Raw genomic sequence first — 22006 nt, forward strand, 5'->3', positions numbered from 1 at the left:
GTGTTCTGCTCTGGACTTTTATGGTTTCCTATCTCATATGTAGGTATTTCATGCATTTTTAAATTTATTTTTGTGTATAGTGTAAGAAACTGGTCCAGTTTCATTCTTTTGCATGTTGCTGCCAAATTTTCCCAACACCATTTGTTGAAGTCGCTGTCTTTTTTCCATTGGATATTCTTTCCTGTTTTGTCAAATATTAGTTGACCATATAGTTGTGGGTCCATTTCTGGGTTTTCTATTTTGTTCCATTGATCTCTGCGTCTGCTTTTGTGCTAGTAGCATATACTGTCTTAATCACTAAGGTTTGTAACGAACTTGAAGTCTGGAATTGTGATGCCTCCAGCCTTGCTTTTCTTTTTCAAGATTGTTTTGGCTATTTAGAGTCATTTGTGGTTCCATACAAATTTTAGGATTGTTTGTTCTAGCTGTGTAAAAAATGCTGGCAGTATTTCGATAGGGGTTGCATTAAATGTGTAGATTGCTTTGGGTAGTATAGGCATTTTAACAATATTTGTTTTCCCAATCCATTAGCATGGAATGTTTTCCCATTTTTTGTGTGTCATCTTCAATTTCTTTCATAAGTGTCCTATAGTTTTCAGAGTACAGATCTTTTACCATTTTGGTTAGGTTTATTCCTAGGTATCTTATGGGTTTTGGTGCAATTGTAAATGGGATCAATTCCTTGATTCCTCTTTCTGCTGCTTCATTATGGGTGTATAGAAATGTAACAGAGTTCTGTACATATATTTTGTATTCTGTGACTTCACTGAATTCATGTATCAGTTCTAACAATTTTTGGTGGGGTCTTTTGGGTTTTCTAGAAAATTGCGAAAGTTTGACTTCTTCCTTGCCAATCTGGATGACTTTTATTTTTTTGTTGTCTGACTGCTGTGGCTAGGACTTCCAGTACTATGTTAAATAACAATGGTGAGAATGGACATCCCTGTCTTGTTCCTGACCTCAGAGGAAAACCTCTCATTTTTTTCCAATTGAGGATGATATTAGCTGTGGGTCTTTCATATATGGCCTTTATGATGTTGAGGTATGTTCCCTCTATCCCTACTCTGTTGAGGATGTTTATCAAGAATGGATGCTGTATTTTGTCAAATGCTTTTTCTGCATCTACTGAGAGGACTTTGTGCTTCTTATTTCTTCTTTTATTAATGTGGTGTTGACTGACTTGCAAATATTGAACATTTTACAACCCAGGAAAGAATCCCACTTGATCGTGGTGAGTGATTCTTTTAATGTACTGTTAGATTCTATTTGCTAGTATTGTGTTGAAAATTTCTGCACCCATGTTCTTTAGAGATATTGGCCTGTAGTTCTTTTTTTTCGTGGGGTCTTTGTCTTAAAATAAGCCCTGGCCCTGGTGTCAGGCAGGATTCAGGCCTGACACAGTGAGGGCAAATCCTTATGTGAAACACATGGCCTCCCTCATTAAATGGTGACTGATGCATCATGAAGCTCCTTTCAGGAAAGTGGGGGGAAGCAAGGGGAAAAAACCCTTCAATCAGATTATCTGTTTCCATGTTCCCCTGTCTAATTCATTAGTATTGCTTCAGCCTTTAATTACAACTTATTTGCCCCTTAACACCTTGCCTAGGCTATGCTAGGGGAATAATGTAAGCAGGGATTCAATGCACACAAATCAGGCCACAGTGTTAATAGTAGGACAGTTTCCTTGAGGCCAGTGTGGTCCTGGCAGCAACCAATCTTGGGGACATAGAACACTCAATCCAATAATTCTGCTCATCTAACAAATTATTATTCCAGCATCCATATTGGAGGTTCTGGGTTTTTATTATTTTAAAATGAAGTGCCGTGTTCTTACACATGGGCAAGTTATTTAATTCCTTGAGCTTTCAGGAGTGTGCGGTGGGGAGAGGGTTGCAACTTAAAATAGGGTGGTCAAAGAAGGCATTACTGATCAGATTATATTTGAAAAATAACTAGCTATACAGATTTTTCAAGGAAAGATTTTCCCATTCCAATAGTTAATTAGCAAGAGCAAAGGCCCCAGGGAAGAAGCATGCCCCAGAAAAATAATAGGTGATCAGCGTAGTTAGCCTCATCTATAAAGGAAAATAACTATATCCAACTCAAAGGGTTGCATACCTAGCAACTTCTAACCATGGAGTGGGTATTCAATAAACGTTAGTTCCTTTTTCCTTTCCCACCCACAACACCTAGTATGAAACTCTGTATGTAGTCAATGCTCGGCCAACGCTGAGTTGAACTGAATTGGTACTTAATTGTTTAAAATATAAACTTAGTTTAAGTGTCTTATACAGGAAAATCAGTAAACTATCAGTAAGCTTTTATCACTTGAAGAGGTTTCTAGATAAAATACAGACTTGAAGTTGTAAGAATAGTACCCCACATCCACACTCTTTCCTCTCCAATGTCTAATACTCTGGACCCTTCTAATTTACCCCTTTGCTATTGCAAGCAACCTATCTGCATTTTGTCCCTCAAATTTCTGCTGCTTAATTCGAGTTCCCAGCCTGAAGTTCTCAAATACTTAAGGGATCCACAAATACAATAATGGGAGTCCACAACCTTTAGAATATTTCAAAAGGTCAAATGGCATCCTACACTATCCACAGTCAGTATAGGCTACCTCAAATACCCAAATTGTTTCTGAATTATATCATCTCCATGTTACCTCATACTGATAGGAGACTGATTAATACTTACATCTGTCCTTAATTAAAAAAAATTACCAAATGTAGTTTGTTTTGTGAGCAATAACAAAAAAAATCTTTCAAAACATGAGATTATGGTCATGGATAAAGATAACTAAAAGGTACTTTGGTGGTAAAATTTTTGGGATCAGCTATATAATTGATAAGATGCAACCCCCAAGTCATGCCTTTTAATATCTAGAAACAATGAAGATACTGTCCATTGCCAGGAAAAAAAAAAAAATCTACATCCATATTCAACAGAAGAAGGGCTTCATCATGTAAGCACTGCATAAGCCCTGCCGAGAGAGCCTGAGCCAGCTTTCCAGAAAGGGTGGCTAGGTGGAGGAAAAAGAAAGCCAGAGTTGCAGACAAAACATTTTATATACATTAATCTTTTAAAACAAGTTAGCTTCTGGCTTCCATCATCACTTCCAAGCCAAGTTTTCCCTCGCTACCTTTTTCTTCACTAGCTAAATAATGTTTTTTTAATGTGTCACTTTATAGACTGACAGTTTCCTAGTTTATTCCTATAGACACTTTAATTGGGTTGTTACTTCAATTGGAAATAATCTCATTAACATTTGCTTCTTCTGTGTGGAGGTCTGACTAACATCCGTCCTCTTCATTCACTTCTTGTGTATTATGTCACCACAGCTACATCTCTAACCTATCTCTTCATCTTAACACAGGCTTCCCCCATCTTTCATGTCTTGCATTACCTCACAATGTCCAGTCATTGTCCTGTGCAGAAACGAAAGAAAGTGGTGGAAGGATTTTCACGTTTGAAGGCAGATTTTTTTTAAATGAGGATTACATTGCTGTCCCATGTCTTCATTGATTATTAATCTCCTATGGCTTGCCAACAGCTCAGAAAGTTTTTGAAATCCTTACCTTAGGTGCAGAACAATAAATATACCTTAATATAACAATAATTATGGAAATGATTACAGGTCTGAAGTGATTAATACAAACAATTTTCTCAGTCAAAATGCTCTTCTACATTTAACTATGTTGTTTATATTCAGAGAATATTTTCTTTCATAACAATCAGGCACATCATATTTGTTTAACAATAATCTTTTTAGACGATGGGGATATGATTAAGTAATAAAGACAGCACAATTTCCTTATAGGATCAAGCCAAATTAACCAGCCAAACAAAAGCAAGAAGTGGTATAACACCACGAACAAAAATATGTGTTTTAAGTATAAAAACTTACCGGGTATAAACTATTTCACTGTGTGTGTTTAGCCCCAGGAGAGTTTGCTTACCCAGCATACATTTATTTGAAGTAATGTGGTATGTTAAGTGGGCACTTGGTAATACTCAGTAAATGTTAGTTTTTCTACCAGCTCTTCTGAATTTCATTTTCTCTCAGTTAAATCTACTTGATTATATTTGTCCTATCAACTTCTCATGAGTCTTGTGAGAAAAGAGAAGTTTTTTTAAATGCAAAGCATTACATAAAGATAAGGTGGTGGTATTTACTGCCTGGACAAGTTGAAAGAAATAAACCCCTAGAAAACATAGCAAATAAGAAATCCAAGAGTTGGGACACCTGGATGGCTCAGTCAGTTAAACGTCCAACTCTTGGTTTCAGCTCAGGTCATGATCTCACTGTTTCATGGGTTTGAGCCCCATATTGGGCTCTGTGCTGTCAGCACAAAGCCTGGTTGGGATTCTCTCTCTCTCTCCCTCTCTCTCTGCCCCTCCTCCACTTGTGCTGTCTCTGTCTCTCTCAAAATAAATTTAAAAAAAAACTTTAAAAATCCAAAAGTCTAAATAATAACAATAAATGTAAATGTTAAACAATAACAATAAATATGAATGATTTAACCCACTTATTAAAAGAATGGATACAAATAAAATTATTATTATTACTGACTTCTCATCTATATGAGCCACTGACATGAATCCTTGATATTTCTCTTTAATGACTCTACTCTGTTACTTCTTCTAGCTCCATCTTAGCCAAACAGGGTAAGCATCGATTGTTCAGGAGGTATCTACTTTGTGCACTCTATGTACACTTTCTTTTTTCTATTGATAAATTTCATTAGCTACTGTACTTGAAATAGAGGTGAGGGGATATTGGGATACATTGACCTGGAGCTTCACAAAATCTGTCACAAGATTGTCAATGCAGCATCCCAAGTCCCTTAAAGGTTCAGGTCTAACATGTAACATACACCTAGTATTTAGCAAACAAGTAAAACGCTGAGTGAATCTAAGGAGAGTTCTACATCTCCATCTTCTTCCCCCATCTCACTTCTTAATCACTTTAACCCTCTTGTTTCCTTTTTCTGTGGGAATTAGAAAAGGGCCTTATGACCAAGAAAAAGCACAGGAACCCCCAAGATAGGCTTTCCCTTCAGATGCCCCAGATTGAGTCTGCACCATCAGCTAGTTAGAGTCTGGGAGAATAGTAGTACACCTACAATCTTACCATTTCCTTGCAATGCCAAAGGGACCAGTATCTATAAGAAGAAAAGTAAAAGCAAACATTATATTCAATAAGAATCAAAGACATGATAAAGACAGCATCACAAATCAATACAAAAAGAGACTGTGAAAAATAACTATCTAGGGGAATGGCCAAATTAAATATGTCACAGCATGTACCAAAATAAACCACAGGTAAATCGAAGAGTTAAATACTTTTTTAAAAAGTTGAATTAGAGGACGCCTAGGTGGCTCAGTCATTTAAGCGTCTGACTCTTGATTTTGGCTCAGGTCATGATCTCAGGTTTGTGGGATTGAGCCTTGTGCACTGTCAGTGCAAAGCCTGCTTGGGATTCTCTCTCTCCCTCTCTCTGCCCTTTCCCCTGCTCTCAAAAATAAACACTTTTTTTTAAAAGATGAATTAGAGCAAAAGTAAGAGAATATCTACTTAATCACTGGATTTTAATCTCAGTTAAAGGCAACAAAAGATATAGAGGGAAAAGATAAATAGATTAAAATATTTAAAACTTAAAACTTCTGGGTGCCAAAAATTAAAACTTAAAGAGGAAAGGAAAATATTTGGCAACAAGATGACAAAGGGTTATTAAAGTCTTAATTCCTGAAGATTATAAAAGTGTAGATGAATACGAAAACACCAAGGTATGTGTCAAAAGTTGAATGGACAAAGGATAGAAACTGAATTAATATAAGAAGACATAAAAACATATATGAAGGCATAAAGACATATAAAGATGTATTTGGTAAGACATAAAAAAAAGAAAAAGTTCATGTTTACTTGTAATCAAAACAATGTAAGTAAAGGATGAGATTTTTTTTTAACTATAAAATTAGCAAAAGAATTTTGCAAAGGATAATGAAATTAGAAGAGTAAGACAAAGGGTGCCTGGATGGCTAGGTCAATTAAGTGTCTGACTCTCAATTTCAGGTCAGGTTATGATATTGCAGTTTTTGAGTTTGAGCCCCAGGTCAGGTTCTGCGCTCCGTGCTGACAGTGTGGAGCCTGCTTGGAATCCTCTCTCTCCCCTTCTCTCTCCGCCCCTCCCCTGCTTATGTTTTTTTTTTCTCTCTCTCTCAAAATAAATATATTTATAAAAAAAAGAAGAGAAAAATGAGATGAGTATTTTTGTGTACTGCTGGTAGAAATCTAAACTAGTACACTTTATGAAAAATAATTTGGCAGTATACGTCAGCAATGTTTATGTCCTTAATCTAATTCTACTTGTAGAAATGTACCCTAAAGAAATCATTCCAAGTGCAGGCAAAAATGGATGCACAAATGTGTTCATTGCATCATCAGTGGAAAATTGGGTCCACCTGAAATGTTCAAAACAGAAGAAATGGTAAAGCAAATTAAAAATCATGTTTAGTTTTTTTCTAAATGTGGGAGAATGTAGGCGATCATACAGGCCAAGCTATGTAAAGGCCTATTATAATAGGCCACAGAAGGACGGATTGTTCCAGTTTCTTCTTGGAGTTTTTAATCATATCTGAGAATTCTGAAATATCATTTCCTACCCTCTGAAGTGTTTTGGGTAACGAAAAGTGAGGGTTCTCTGGCATCAAACATGACTCAAACCCCAGTTCTGTGACTCAGCTATACAACCTTGGATGAGTTACTTACCTTCTCTGACACTCAGTATCCCTTCTCAGATAGGAGGGTAATAGGTATGTCTGTATAAAGAGTACTGACATATATGTAAAGTACTCTGCAAATAGTAGATGAATGGTAGTCAGAATTATTAGTTACTACTTTAGCGTACCAAGGTAGGCACTACAGGAAACACAGCAACCAAGTATTGATTGGGCTCCCACTATGTGTAGCAGTGCTCAGAGAACAAAAATGAGCAGGACATGTTCACCTCTCAAGGAGTTTACAGCAGAGTAGGAGATAGGCTACAAACTTAAAAAAAGAAAAAAAAAGTAAACGGAATTTTTGAATTGGGATTTTTTTCTATTACTCTACTTTTTTTAATGTTTACTTATCTTGAGGGGGGAGGGAGGGGCAGAGAGATAGGGGGAGAGAATCCAAGCAGGCTCCACACTCAGTGCAGAGATGCACGTGGGGCTTGATCCCACAAACCATGGAGATCATGACCTGAGCTGAAATCAGGAGTCTGATGCTTAACCTACTAAGCCACCCAGAAGCCCCCTATTACTCTGCTTTTTAAGGCTAAACTGATTCAGACCTAAGGAAAAGGGAAGAGTAGCCCTACAAATACACCCCTTGTGCCCAGTCATGCTTGTCCCATGGACTTTTCACGTATCACCAAGCTTGGTTTTCAGCTTTATATACACAGGTCAGAAAGTCAGTATAACACTGAATAATTCTTTTAAAAAATTCTAAAAATATTAATAATATGAATGAAAACACTTTTCCTATTGCCCTATCATGGTAGTTTCTCCCACAGGTAGAGATTGCACTCTTATTTTGGAAATACTTTTGATGTTATCTTACCAATTGGTGGAATAGAATAGCTCTCAGGTGGCTATTGTTAGCTAATGTCCCAAGCAAGGCAGTATTACCATGGTTTCCAAACTAGAATCACCCTGGGATGTTTAAAAATTGTAGGGCCCAGGGGCACCTGAGTGGCTCAGTTGGTTAAGCATCGGACTTTGGATCAGGTCATGATCTCATGGTTCATAGGTTTGAGCCCTGCATTGGGCTCTGTGCTGATAGCTCGGAGCCTAGAGGCTGCTCTGGATTTTATGTCTCCCTCTCTCTCTACCCCTCTCCTGCTCAGTCTCTCAAAAATAAATAAATGTTAAAAAAAAAATTGTAGGGCCCAGACTACACCCTAGACCAATTAAATCCACAATCTTTGGAGGTGGAACACAAGCACTGGTATTTTTCAAAGCAGACAAGTTTGGGCTCTACCACATATTGTTTAATGAGTAAGGCTACTGGCTCTGGAATCAGACAGCCCAGAACCAAATCCTGACTCTCATCAGGAGAGAGAGGGAAAGCATTTCAGACAGAAAAAATGGCAAACGTAAAGGTTGAGGTGGAATCAAGCAAAAGGCACAGTAGGATAGTTGGTCAGGGTGGCTGGAGAGAAGCGAGCAAGGAAGAGGACAGCACAATTTGTGGTTGGGCCAGATCCAATGAGCCCTGCCAGAGTTTGGAGCAAAATGATGAATATCATCTCCCTCTAAGAGATAATCAGAACATTATGGCTGTTATACGCCTTAAATGTCTGTATTTTATTCTGTAACACACAAACCACATCACACACATTGCCACCTCCAGCTACAAATGGGATGGTCCAAGCCATTTAAAAGAGAAGGCTGCCATCTGCTGGGAGAGAGCATGACTAAATCTGTTCCCTGACGGCAGTGACGAGGCATTGTTGTTCACTGTGAGTCCCATTGCAAGCACAAGTAAAGTATTCTGTAACATGACAAGGATGAAATATTAAAGTATAGCTGTTCTCCACTTTGTCCTCTACCCTGACTCCTAAGGAGCCCATGTTTGAGATGCTCAGCCTCTAGTCCTGGGTTGCACCAAATGGTGTACAACTGACCTACAAAGTAAAGGCAAGAAGCACATCTCAGAATAGACCTAGGGGGCACAGGAAGAGAAGGTAAGAGAGAGTCAAGGTGGAGTTTGAGAGAAATAGGAAAGGTATTTTTGGAGATTAGCTGTCATGATGATTGGGACCTGGGAAGAGAAATGCTTCAAGAGCATTTTAGCAGGTTTTGCTCTTATGTATCCCTTCAAGATACTTCAGTAAAAGACCTACTTTATTTTTCAAGTCTTTTTGAAGTAAAATTTGTGCTTGTTTTGTGTACACTATTGTTTTGAAGATTGGTCTTGAAGCAGTCCATTTCTATTTTGGGTGTGACTATGTAAACAGTGGGATGTTCTTTGATATGACATAATAAGCTATGTGATCCATTACTACTGTTCATTCTTCTTGATCCTCTCCTAAGCACAGTTCCCTAGCACTGTGCTCCCCACTGCCTTAGCTCTGGGTCATTGGGCAAGAGATAGGAGAGCATGGGAAAGGGTTTTGCTTGAAGGTGAGAAGATAGAGGCAGGAAAAAGGGCAAGTCCTTCCATTTGGTTAAACTATGACAATGACGACAACAGAAACCAGGGACTTCTGTGCAAACCAGAGATCAAAATTAGCACTTTTGTGACACATTTTCTCAAATTTCAAATCTATTTTTCATGTTCATTTTTACCCAACTTCATCTATGTGAAGACAGCACTGGCAACTGGTAGCTGCTAAGAAAGCTGTATTTATAACCCACACAAGGGGCACCTGGATGGCTTTGTCAGTTAAGTGTCAGACTCTTGATTTCAACTCAGGTCATGATCTTGGGGTCATGAGCTTATGGTCGTGAGATCAAGCCCCACATTGGACTTTGTGCTGAGCATGGAGCCTGCTTAAGATTCTTCTCTCTCCCTCTGCCCCCTCCCTGGCCCATGCTCTCTCTAAATAAAAATAAATAAATAAATATAGATTAATTAATTAATTTTAAAAAAAAACTTTAAAAACACTTTATAACTCATACCAAACACCACAATAAATTCCAAATGGATCAAAGATTTAAATGTTTTTTTTTAAGATTATAAAAGAAGACACATGGGTAATTCCTTCATAACCTGCAAGGGGAAGAAGGACTTTCTAATTATGATTCCATACAGAAGCTAAAGAAGAAATGACTGATAAATGTTATTATAAAAATATTTTTATGGCAAAATAAAACAAAATAAAAATAAGCAAAGACAAAGAGACCATTAATAAACAGAAAAAATAGGTCATACATATCCCAAAGGGCTAATCCTGCAAGTAAGAAAAATACCTAGCAACTCAAAAGGAAAATAGAATAGGCAAATGACATGAAAATATATATATATATATAAAAAGATGCTTAATGTCATTCAGATGGTAAGGTAAATGCAAATTAAAACTTAATTGACATACTAGTTTTTCATCAATTAGATTTTCAAAAAGCCAGTAGTTTAACCACACACTACAATGGTGAAGCTATAGAGAAAGAGACAATTCCATTGCTTGTGGGCATCAACTCCCATGGAGGGTGATTTTGTTAAATCAAAGTTCCAGATGTGTTTACCCTTCAGTGATCTCACTTCTGGAAATTTATTCTACAGATATAACTGCATGACATGTACTAAATGATATCACATACAGGTTTATCTATTATAGCATTGCTTATAATAGCAACATCCTGGAAACAAACAAGGTGTTAAACTAGTAGTGGCACAACTATGTAACAAAACATGGGGCATCTGCTTTTCTTTTTCTTTTTTTTAATGAAAAAACTCTATATTTAGTTATATGGGAAGATACACTGTCAAGTAAAGAGTGAAGAACAGTATGGCTTACGCTACCCTTTGATAAGAAAGGGGGAACACACACATAAGCTTGTACGGTATTTTCTTGAATTTATATAAAGATGCATAGAAATGAATAAAAGTGGTTACTTATAAAAGGGGAGAGGGGCGCCTGGGTGGCTCAGTCAGTTAAATGTCCAACTTCAACTCAGGTCATGATCTCGTGGTTTGTGAGTTCGAGCCCCGCATTGGGTTCTGTGCTGACAGCTCAGAGCCTGGAGCCTGCTTGGGATTCTGTGTCTCCTCCTCTCTGTCTCTCCTTCCCATGCTCATGCTCTCTCTCTGTCTTTCAATAATAAATAAACATTTAAAAAAATGATTAAAAAACTAAATAAACATTTTTAAAAAGGGAGAGAGGGAACAGAGTGGGAGGTAGACATTTCCTCATAGTCTTCTATTGTTTTGGTTTTTTACTCATGTAAATATCTTACAAATTTCAAAATAGCTTTAAATTTAAAAAAAAATTTACTCAATATGATTTCCCTCCATACCCCCTCACTTGCCTGAGATTCTTGCTTTTATTACTTCTCTAATCCCTTATAAATCCAAGTTAAGTACTCTGAGTTCTGTATGCTTGAGATTAAGTATTTAATCTCTATTTCAGCCTATTTTAGGTAAGTAGCTTAAATGAATACTTTGTTCCTATTTTTTTCTGAGCCTTTCTTCTCCATTAAAAATAGAAGTTGTATTGCCATTAAACTCAGAAAAATGAAGTATCCCGTAGGATATTCCAATCACTTTACTTTGTATGCTATACGGATGTGTTATTGTTATCAACATGTTCAGCCTTCCCAATCACACTGACAGTCCTTCAGGGACAGGATCCTTGTCTTACTCATCTACAACTCAGTGTCTACACCCTGAATATATTAAGTGCTCAATAAATTTTAACAGTGACACCCATGATTAGGTGATGATATATTAGTAAGATGATCAGCCCTATACTATAAATTTTTAAAATATGCACACAACCAAACTGCCATGTCTCAGTCATCTTTACACCCCCACAGGACACAAAGAGTGCTTTAGTAGATGCTCAGCAAATGTTTGTTTGTTTTTAAAGTTTATTTATTTGAGAAAAAGAGAGCAGGGAGGGGCAGAGAGAGAGAGAGAAAGAGAGAGAGAATATCCCAAGAAGGGTCTGCACTGTCAGCACAGGGCCCAATGCAGGGCTCAAACTCACAAACGGTGAGATCATTACCTGAGCCAAAACCAAGAATCAGATGCTTAACCGAATTGAGTCACTCATGTACCCCAAATGTTTGTTGGAGGAAGAAATCTTGAGTGAACAGAAGCATGGTGACATGTTGGCTAAATATTGCCTAATATTTACACTATTTTATGTAAATATTATGCAAATATGCTGGATGCTTATTTAGCTTTACTCAGAGAATTGATGTAAAGACTTAGAATTTTTACCAAGGAAAATCTAGAAAACAATTGAGAAGATTGGGAGTTTTAAAACAGTATTTATTTTCTAAAGCAGAGTCTGAGAACTTTTGAGAATCTCATCATCACACTAGTTCAGAGGGGGCTACTTTAGGCATCATGGACAGGGAAAGCCCTCTAAGAGCTAGGCTTTCTCACCTTTTAAATGTGGACTGGCAGAGAAAGACAAATACCATATGATTTCACTCATATGTAGAATTTAAGAAACATAACAAACAAACATGAGGAAAAACCAAGAACCAGACTCTTAACTATAGAGAACAAACTGATGGTGACCAGAGGGGAGGTGGGTGGGAGGATGGGTTAAATAGGTAATGGGAATTAAGGAGTGCCCTTGTGATGAGCACCAGGTGATGTAAGTGTTGAATCACTAAATTCTACACCTGAAACTAATATTTCACTTTGTTAACTAACTGGAATTTTTTTAAAGATTTTTAAGGAAAACCTTTTAAGTAATCTCTACATCCAGTGTGGGGTTTGAACTCACAACCTGGAGATCAAGAGTTGCATGCTCCACTGACTGAGCCAGCTAGGTGCCCCATAACAAATTGGAATTTAAATATAAACTCGGCTGAAAAAAATTTTTAAGAAAAAGAAAAAACCCAACCAAAACAAAATAAAATAAAAATGTGGACTGGGATCTGAATAGGAATTAATCATGAGACAAAATCCTGAAACACAGTATCTTGGGAGACAAAACCACAAATATAGATTCTGAGGCCAGAGCAGGTATGGGATTGGCCTTTTAGAGAACAGAAAAGAAGCCGGTATGACTGGGGCAGAGTAAGCAGGAGGAAGAACAGAAGAAGGTGAGGTTAGGGGACCCATGGAACTCTAGAATCCCTTGCAAAGGTTTGGTTTATGCTAAGAGCAACAGGAAGCCACAGGCAGGATTATATAGCAAGGGTGGCATCCTTATTTTATAAAATAGCATCCAGTTTGACTGAGCCAAAAAAAAATTACTATTTCTCCAACCCTTCTTCCTTCACCTTCAAATCCAGTGCCTCCAATGCAAGTTCAGAGGAAAAAGCCAAATGAAATGATCATGAGACGGGAGCAAGGAGGCCCACGTGGCTTGAGACTAGAGATGGTGTGAGAGTGGTGGGACATTTGGTTGAGGAAGCAGGCAGGGTCCAGATCATGTGGGACCTTGCAGGCCTGCTAAGGACTTTAGATCACAAACTAAGTGAGATGAGAACCCCCCTCTGGAGAGGTGAAAGCACAAGAGCTGCATATAATTTATGTTCTAAAGATCTGTGATTACTATATGAACAATAAACTGGGCGGGGGGAGGCAGGGGCGGGGGGCAGGCAGGATAGGACCAGAGTGGAAGCAAGAGTAAACTGAAAGCTACTGTGGTAGACCAAGCAAGAGATGACAGTGGCTTACAAAGGTGATGAAGCTTTAGATGTTAATAAATGGTCAGTTATGATATATCTTAAAATTGGGATTTGCAAATGGTTTGGAGGCTGAGTGTAAGAGAAAAACAGGTGTCAAGAATGACTCCAAGGTTTTTTATCCTAGCACCTGGATGAATGAGTGATGGTACCATTTGCTGAAAAGGGGAACAATAAGGAAAGAACAAGCTTGAGTGTGCAAGTAAGAGCTCAGTCATGGACACGTTCAATTTTACATGCCTACTAGATATTCAGGTACAGATATTAAATAGACAATGGTTATAAAACTTGGGAGCTCAAGGGAGAAATTTGAGAAGTTACCAGCATACAATTAAAGCCATGGAACTGATGACATAACCCAGGGAACCTAGAGGCTGGAAAGAGAAGGAGGATCTAGGAAAGAAAACTGAGTCAGGAACAATTGATGAGGTAGGATGACAATGAAGACAAATAAAGACTTCCAAGAAAGAGGGAGTGAATGTGTCAAATTAGTAAGATGAAGATAAAGAATTAACCATTGATTCTGGCAAGGCAGAGGTCATTATGACCTCAACAAAAGCAACTTCAGCCAAATAGAGGAGATGAACATTTAAGTGGGTTCTCAAGAGAATGAGAAGACAGTATATGGAGATAATGACTTATAGACAACTACTGTTTTTGAGGAATTTTTCCTCAACATGGGGTTAAGGGAGTTTGTTTTTTCTTTTTTTTAGACAGGAGTTATTGATGCATGTTCATGTGCTGCATGACCCAGTAGAGAGAATAAAATGATACAGGAGAGAAGAGGGGCTAATTTTAGGAGCAAAGAGCTTAAAGTTAGATAAGATGCGATCCAACATACAGGTTGAGAGAATGGCCTTTAATAGGAATAAGGACAGTTTATCCATTTTTAACAGGAGGAAAGGTAGAGTATATATATGTACAGATGCTGGGAGTTTGGTAGATTCCATGTTGGAAAATAGATTGACAGGGGAAATGTAGTACGTTTGCGCTGAGAGCCCATTGAATTTCAAGGTCATTAATTTAAAATCAGTGAGGATAGTTGTTTTTCTCTTGTCATTGGTTTTCAAGTGCAGGCAAGAACTGGACTGAACTGGGCAAGAACGACAGAAGGAGAAGCAAGGGAGGTAAGGATATTTGCAAAGGAGTGATTCTACTGGTGGACCATGGACTATCAAGTTAAGTAAAGGGAGACAGAGGACAAAAGGTAGTGATATATATACAAAAGGTAGTGAATGGTTTATAGCATCAATAGGTTAGAGGACCTTTTGAAGTTGAAGAATTGATGGGGGGTACAAGGAGGAAGACTGAGCTGGAAAGATATGATATGGTTAGAGATTAGAGTGCTTGATAAGGGAATTTTGGAAATGGCACAGCAATTGACATTACAAAGACTAGAGGAGTGGGTGCCTAAGATGGGATGAAGGACACCATCATTCAAAGTGAGGAGGTCAGGGGCACCTGGGTGGCTCAGTCAGTTGGGCATCCAACTTCAGCTCAGGTCATGATCTCACAGTTCGCGAGTTCGAGCCCCGCGTCAGGCTCTGTGCTGACCGCTCATGGCCTGGAGCCTGTTTCGGATTCTGTGTCTCCTTCTCTCTGACCCTCCCCCGTTCATGCTCTGTCTCTCTCTGTCTCAAAAATAAATAAGTGTTAAAAAAAAAAAAAGCAAGGTCAAAGAATTGAGAAGCCAAGTGAATAATCCATGTGAATACTGAAATTTCATGCATGATAAGGTTGGCAGTGGAGAGAAAGCCAGTAAATTAGAGCAGTTTCAGTGGAGTGGAGGGAAAAGAAGCCTAACTAGGTGGGTTGAGGAGAGAATAATGGGTGGAGAAATGGAGTCAGTGAGTATAGACAACTTTTTGGACAAATTTTGCAGTGAAGAACAGAAAAATGATGGCAATGGGGGGAAAAGGGGGGGTCCGAAGAGGACATGGGGTCAAGGGTTTTTTTTTTAAGATGAAAGGTTCTAGAGTGTATGTTTATAGAGTATATGTGAGCATTCGTGGGGCTGATTCATTAGAAATGGAGAAATTAATTCTGTAGGAGACAGGGGTGATTGTGGCAAGAACAAAGTTCTTCAGGAGACAAGAGTGGAATCCAAACCACAAATGGAAGACTTTGCTTTTCATAGAAAAAGGCACATTTCTTCTCTGAAATATGGAAAAAGAATCTATAAGTATAAATTTGGGCAAGGCAATAGATTAGTGGTAAAAAAAAAAAAAGAAATAAGAGAGCTCATGACTGATTGCTTCTATTTGCTCAATAAAGTGTAAGGCAGTCTTCACCTGTTTGGAGGCCAAAAGTATAACATTTGGAGGAAGGTAAAGAGGACAGTCACCTTCTCAGAGACTAGGAGAACTAACTTACTAGTGAATAAAGTGGGATTGTTAGAAGTATCAAATGATTGACTAAGATTTGTGGTCATGTTGAAATAAAAGCAATTATATGATTGTGTGATTTTGTACAGCAAGAGTCAGCTGTTCAGGTGCATGCAGAGGGTGGATGGTTAAGTTTAACCTGGGTTGGGGTTTTCCCAGGAGAAGTATGGTAGATAGCCAAAGAGTAAATGGAGTGGGGAAATATGTGAGCCCCTGATAGACCATAGAATGGAAGCTGATAAAGAGGAGTCTAGGAGAACATGAGAGTAAAAGTGGTCAGCTGAGGGACTGGAAGCCCAGTTTGGACAAAGAATTGTTCTGGGTGGGGTCATCAAGGAGAGATCATAAGTGAACCAATGGGGTTAGAGCAAGGCATGTTTATACCCAAGATCCATCAGCTCTGTCACTTTGTGAACTTGGTGAGGACTATAAGCATTTAGTAAATGTACATTTTAAATTCCTCTGGAGTATTTTGTTACTACAACTTTAACCATGTAATAGCTAGCATTTATTGAGTACCACCATGTGCCAAACACTGACAAAAATATCCTCCCTTCAAGGATGCCATCTTTTAATTGGGGAGAAAGATAACGATGTAGTACAAAATCTTAAGTGCTATAAAGAAGTAATGTTTGAAGTGGCAACCCAGAGAAAATGCAGTGACTAACTGTAGTGAAGAATTAAGGGCTTCAAAGAGAAGTTACAATGAATAACCAAGGCTAGGAAGTCATCAGGCAAAGAGAGGGAGAGAGTGAAGAGATTCAGTTTCTCTTTACCAGAGTCTCAATTACTCATCAGATGACTGCAAAGCAGCAGGTAAACGACACAAAAATTACCTTCCTTTAAAACAGGTGACCTCTTGCATGCAAACATCCACATTAGAACCCCGAGTTCTACATAGGGCGGGGTTGCTCAGTGTCTCTGGAAGGGCCCCAGCACCTACCGCTCAGGCAAGATAGCGGAATCCTTGGCGGGAATCTGGTCACCAGAGAAGGGGCGGTCACTACGGCGGCGCTGGGAAGCAACTCAGCTTCGTGGGGCTTGTGGGTCTCGCGGGAAGCAGAGAGCCCCCGGGGCTTACGGGATCCCAGGCGTTTACTGTGATTGCGCAGTGCATGGGGCTCGTAGGCTTCGTGGGGCTCTTGGGGTTCATAGAGTTCGTGCGGCTCGTCGGGTTCGTGGGGTTCATAGCGCTTGTGGGGCTCATAGCGCTTGTGGGGCTCATAGGGTTTGTGGGGTTCAGATGTCTCCTCGGACCCATAAAACTCAATGCCCCGGTCTCGCGTGATCTGCTCGTTGGCCTCCCCCGGTTCCTCCTGCTCCTCGGGTTTCTCCGGCTCCTCGGGTTCCTCGGGTTCTTCGGGTTCTTCGGGTTCCTCCGGCTCCTCAAGCTTGTGCACGTCGAGGAGCCTGACTACAAAGGGCTTCGGATGGACTTCGCGGGGAACGGCTATTTCTGTCGTGTCATGCCCATCCGAAAACGCAGATGAGCCTGAATGTTCTTGGTTCTCCATTGGCGCCCACCCTCTCGACCGGACACAGGCGCGCTGTTTGTCTTCTGCGCGACCCGAGGGGCCTGGGGTAGGCGGTGCCCAAGCCCCGCCCCAGCCCGGCCAGCGCCCGGCCAGCCCCGCCCTGGGGCCCTCCCGGCAAGTTCTCCGGTTGCCAAGGGGACGCGCCTGCTCCAGGCGCCCACCTGCGCGCGCTAGCCGGCGGAGAGAAACCCGCGAGGTCCTGAGCCGCAGTTCCCGGTGTTACCGGCGAGGACTCCCGAGCGCCCTCGGTAGCTCTGTGTTACTTGCCGAGGCCTTGAGACCGAACATATCAGCTTTCAGTGCAGTTACAGCAACGCTCAGGCAGCAGAGCCGGGTCCCTTTTCGGTTCAGAGGTTCTCTGGCGCCGGTTCTCCTTAGGCCTTTGTTCCCTAATTACTCTGGGAGGAGTAATAGTCTAAGGCCCTCGATCTCTAAAATTGATTTCCATCAGTGTCTAGTAAATGCACAACAATCATAATGTGGGTGTGGGAGATGGGTGAGACCAATATGTCATTTGGTCCAAACTTAATATTCAGGAGAAATCTCAAATTTAGATTTTTAAATTTGCCTTCACGTGAAGTTCTACACACAAGTCACAAACACGGGATTAAAAGAGATTACATTCATCTACATCTTGTGTCTCGTTATAGGGCACACTGTACTGAAGTGTACTATAAATCGTTTTTTATAAATCCTGTATTAGCTTGTGAACAGCACAAGTTTAAGTGTGGTATGCGTGTGCGTGTTAACATTAACTTGTTAAATGTGGTATCTTTTAAACACAATATACCAAAATTTTTATAACCCTGTTTTTGGCAACCCCATTTCTCTTTTTTACCATTTTTAAGCTAAGAGATTTTTAGAGGTAAGTGATCTTTGGACATCTCTCAATCCCAAGTATACTTTTTGTACACTACTTGGTATTCCTTGGATATACTTTGCCTCACAGCACAAAAAGTTAAAAGAGAAACATTTTGGATTGTGGATGTCATCTAGAATGGAACAAGAAGAGAGTGGCATATCTCAATCAGGAAATCTCTCTCCCTTAGACATGATATAGACATATGCAGTACTGTATGGAAATTCAAGAAGTATATCTCAAAAAATTGGGGAAAGGAGAAATAAAGCTATCAGAGAGTTTTAACTCAACACATGATCAGGCAAGAGTTATGTAAATTCGCCTTAAAGAGGCACCCCAAAACAGTACTAGTCTACCACTAAATAGAATGCCTTCAAATATCCTATCTTAGTGGTTATGCCTATTCAAAAATTGTAGAGGGGAGAGGGTCCAACTCCAAAGACTGCAAATATTACATACAGCTAGTTCTTCAGGCCCTCTCAAGATGGATCTCTGACATGACACCACTCTGTATCAATAGATCATGCCTCACCAGGCAACTTTCTGACAGGACCAGCTTTCCAGGGATTTTGCTCACTGGTAGGGATTAGCATCACAAAGGATGGATTCTGGTCCACATCGCAATTATATATTGGCATTCTAATTTTATAAACCAATCTCATGAAAATGACTTCTGTCTTTCTAGGGAGAAATTTAGGAATTGATCTGGATTCTCTCTTTCCCTCATCTCCCTCTCTACCCACAGGGCATCAGCAATTCCAGTTCATTCTTCAAATGTGTTTTTAATTCATCCTTTTCTTTTCATCTCCTTTGCCAGTACATCTCACGAATGCCAGTCCAGGCCACCATCAGCCCTCAAACTGGTGTAATGACAATTACGACACTCCAAACTATTTAGAATAAACCTCAAGTGAGGATCTGGAGAAAGGGGAACCTTCTTACACTCTTGGTGGGACTGCAAAATGGTGCAGCCACTCTGGAAAACCATATGGAGTTTCCTCAAAAAGTTAAAAATAGAACTACTCTCCAATCCAGCAATTGCACTACTATTTACCCAAGGGATACAAAAATACTAATTCGAAGGGATACATGCACCTCACTGTTTAGAATAAATCTGAAGCTTTGCATCATAAGATGCCCCAGAATTTTTGTCCTTGCCTCTCTCTCCAGTCTGTGGGCTCCTCCACCGTTGCTGTCTACATTCCAGCCTCCCTATTCTTCTCTAACATGTCAAACTCTCCCATTTCAGCATGTTTCTACACCTGTCCCTACTGCCTGGAGCCCACTTCTCCCTCACTTCACATGCTGGCTCTTTTCCATTCTTTAGGTCTTGGCTTAAATATCACCCACTCAGGTCTTTCCAGCCCACAGTAATTTTATTTTCTGCCATTATTTTCTATCTCAGATCCTTGCTTCAACACAATTTATAATTATTTCAACTGCTTTTTAAATTTGTGTGTGTGGCTCCCCAGCTAGAATATAAGCTCCTTAATGACAGGGACATTCTCTATCCTGGTGGCTGGTGTATGCCCTGTGCTAAGCACAGTGAATGGGTATGAATACCTATCATTACTTTTGTCTTCCTGCCTAGCAACCCCCTCCTCTTCTAAAAGTAGAACTTGTCCTTTCTGTGGGGAACTCATTCCATATGGTTTGAGGGGGCTAGTCCTGCTCCCCCACCAGGTCTGGGCAATTTGGCCACAGAGATTGGTTCAGAGATCAATATGTGAGCCCAGCAGAGCCAATCCTGTCCCTCCATGAGATTTGCTGAATGGTTGCTTGGAAAGAGAGAATTCATGGGGCCCCTGGGTGGGTCAGTTGGCTAAGTGTCTGACTTTGGCTCCGATCATGAGCTCAAGGTTTGAGTTTGAGCCCCAGATTGGGCTCCATGCTGACAACTTGGAGCCTGCTTGGGATTCTCTCTCTCCCCCTTTCTATCCCTCCCCCACTCAAGCTGGCTTTCTCTCAAAAGAAAGAAGGAATAAAATAGAGGATTAATTTTACTCTGGGATCATAAGCTACATGAATGTTGAAGGCTGTTGAAGGCAGTTCCGTGCAGAGGGAATCTGAGTGAAGCCAAATACAATAAAACCTTGGTTTGAGAGCATAATTTGTTCCGAAAGCATGCTTGAAATCCAAAGCACTTGTATATCACAGCAAATTTGAAGAACCATTAGTTCAGTTGTGATCATGTGACATTCAGCGTCACGTATTACTCGTATTGCAAAGCATTGCTCATTTATCAAGTTAACATTTTTTAGAAATGCTTTTGCTTGTCTTGTCGAACACTCACAGAACAAGTTACTCACAATCCAAGGTTTTACTGCAGAGGTTAGCAGGACCAAGAGATGGAGAGACAGCCTTGTTATCTTTGAGCCCTTGAATCTGCCCATGCCCAGATAATAGTGCCCTTTTTTGACATACAAATTTAAGTTGAATTTCCATCATTTTTAACTGCAAGAGTTCTGGCACATAGCTGGTGCTCAATAATTGTTGACTAAATGAATAAATGAAAAGACAGATTCTACTCTTATTGTGCTAACTACACTTAACAGTTTTGGGCCTGGAAGGCTGGCAACAGACATTACTCCAAGGTAATCCATGCCACCTGTGAGGCCTGTTGGGAAGACTGACAGCCAGGCAGCATCTTTGACAACACACAAACCCATCTTGGCTGAATGCCAATTCATTAGAAACCCATGTGACGTGTACCTCCCTCATTAGCCTGAGAGCATCCCAAGTCCCTGTTTTAATCATACTCAAGCAGCCACCACCATGCTGGCACTCAATAGCTTTTCCCTGAGGGAAAAACTCCAGCCACATCACTTACTGCCAAAATGCAGAAACTAGTGGTGCCTGGCTGGCTCAATCAGAGGAGTATGCAACTCTTGATCTTGTGTTCATGAGTTCAAGCCCCACGTTGGGTGTAGAGATTACTTTAAAAAAATACAGAAACTAAAATTAGAATGTGAGGAAAACAAGGCTGAACAGAGAAGAACAGAGTTATCATTCCATATGGTGGTTGGCATCACCTTTGAAATAGGTATCCAGGAACTATCTGCCCTCAGCTACCTTAGAAAACATAAGGAAGAGATGGAATCAGAGTTTAGGGCTGGAAGAAGTCTGCATTTGATTTCATCCTTTTCCAGAGTGAAGACCAAGTAAGACACAATATCATTAAGGAATCTGTCCAAAGACCAGTACATGGCAGTCTTTAGGGCAGAGGCTGAAATCCAGGGTTCCTGACAATCTTGAATCATTGAGTGATGAACCTTCATAGGCCAGACAAAGGAGCTGACTGACATTAGATACCCAAGTGGCTGTTGTGATATGATACTGTTCAACAGTATTCTGTAACTCTGAAGCTGAGAAAACCAGAGACCTTAAAGTATCACACTCTAATGTCTCATCTCTCAGAGGGCAATTAACATTTTGCACATGTATGCCTAAGTTCAAGTGCATTCCATTTCAACCCCAAACTTAGATATGTGCTAACATTCAAAGAGGCTAATCATCTTCACCAAATTTGTTTTTTTTTTATTTTGCCACAGATTCCAAATTTTAAAAGGAAGGATTTGCATAACAAATCCTTTATTCAAATCTCCTCTTTTAAATTCAGAGTATGGGGGTGGCTGGGTGGCTCAGTCGGTTAAGTGTCTGACTCCGGCTCAGGTTATGATCTTGCGGTTTGAGTTCGAGCCCCACATCTGGCTCTGTGCTGACAGCTCAGAGCCTGGAGCCCGTTTCAGATTCTGTGTCTCCCTCTCTCTCTGGCCCTCCCCTGCTCATGCTCTGTCTCTCTGTATCTCTCAAAAATAAATAAACATTAAAAATTTTTAAATAAATAAATAGATTCAGATTCTATT

The 22006-nt window shown here is 39.9% G+C and overlaps 1 protein-coding gene across 2 annotated transcripts in view; it reads right to left on the reverse strand.

Moving 5' to 3' along the window:
- The window catches only part of THEGL (theg spermatid protein like), a 56917-nt gene extending 39579 nt beyond the window's left edge, over positions 1–17338 (reverse strand). For both annotated transcript variants that reach the window (XM_047856202.1, XM_047856201.1), the window contains exons 1-2: positions 16690–17338; positions 5138–5168 (exon numbers count right to left, since the gene is read on the reverse strand). In XM_047856202.1, the coding sequence (XP_047712158.1) occupies positions 5138–5168; positions 16690–17260 (602 nt within the window). In that variant the 5' untranslated portion in view covers positions 17261–17338. The remainder of the gene's footprint in view (positions 1–5137; positions 5169–16689) is intronic.
- Between the last annotated feature and the right edge of the window lie 4668 nt (positions 17339–22006).

The sequence above is a fragment of the Prionailurus viverrinus genome, chromosome B1 (assembly GCF_022837055.1).
Source record: "Prionailurus viverrinus isolate Anna chromosome B1, UM_Priviv_1.0, whole genome shotgun sequence".
Taxonomy (NCBI): Eukaryota; Metazoa; Chordata; class Mammalia; order Carnivora; family Felidae; genus Prionailurus; species Prionailurus viverrinus.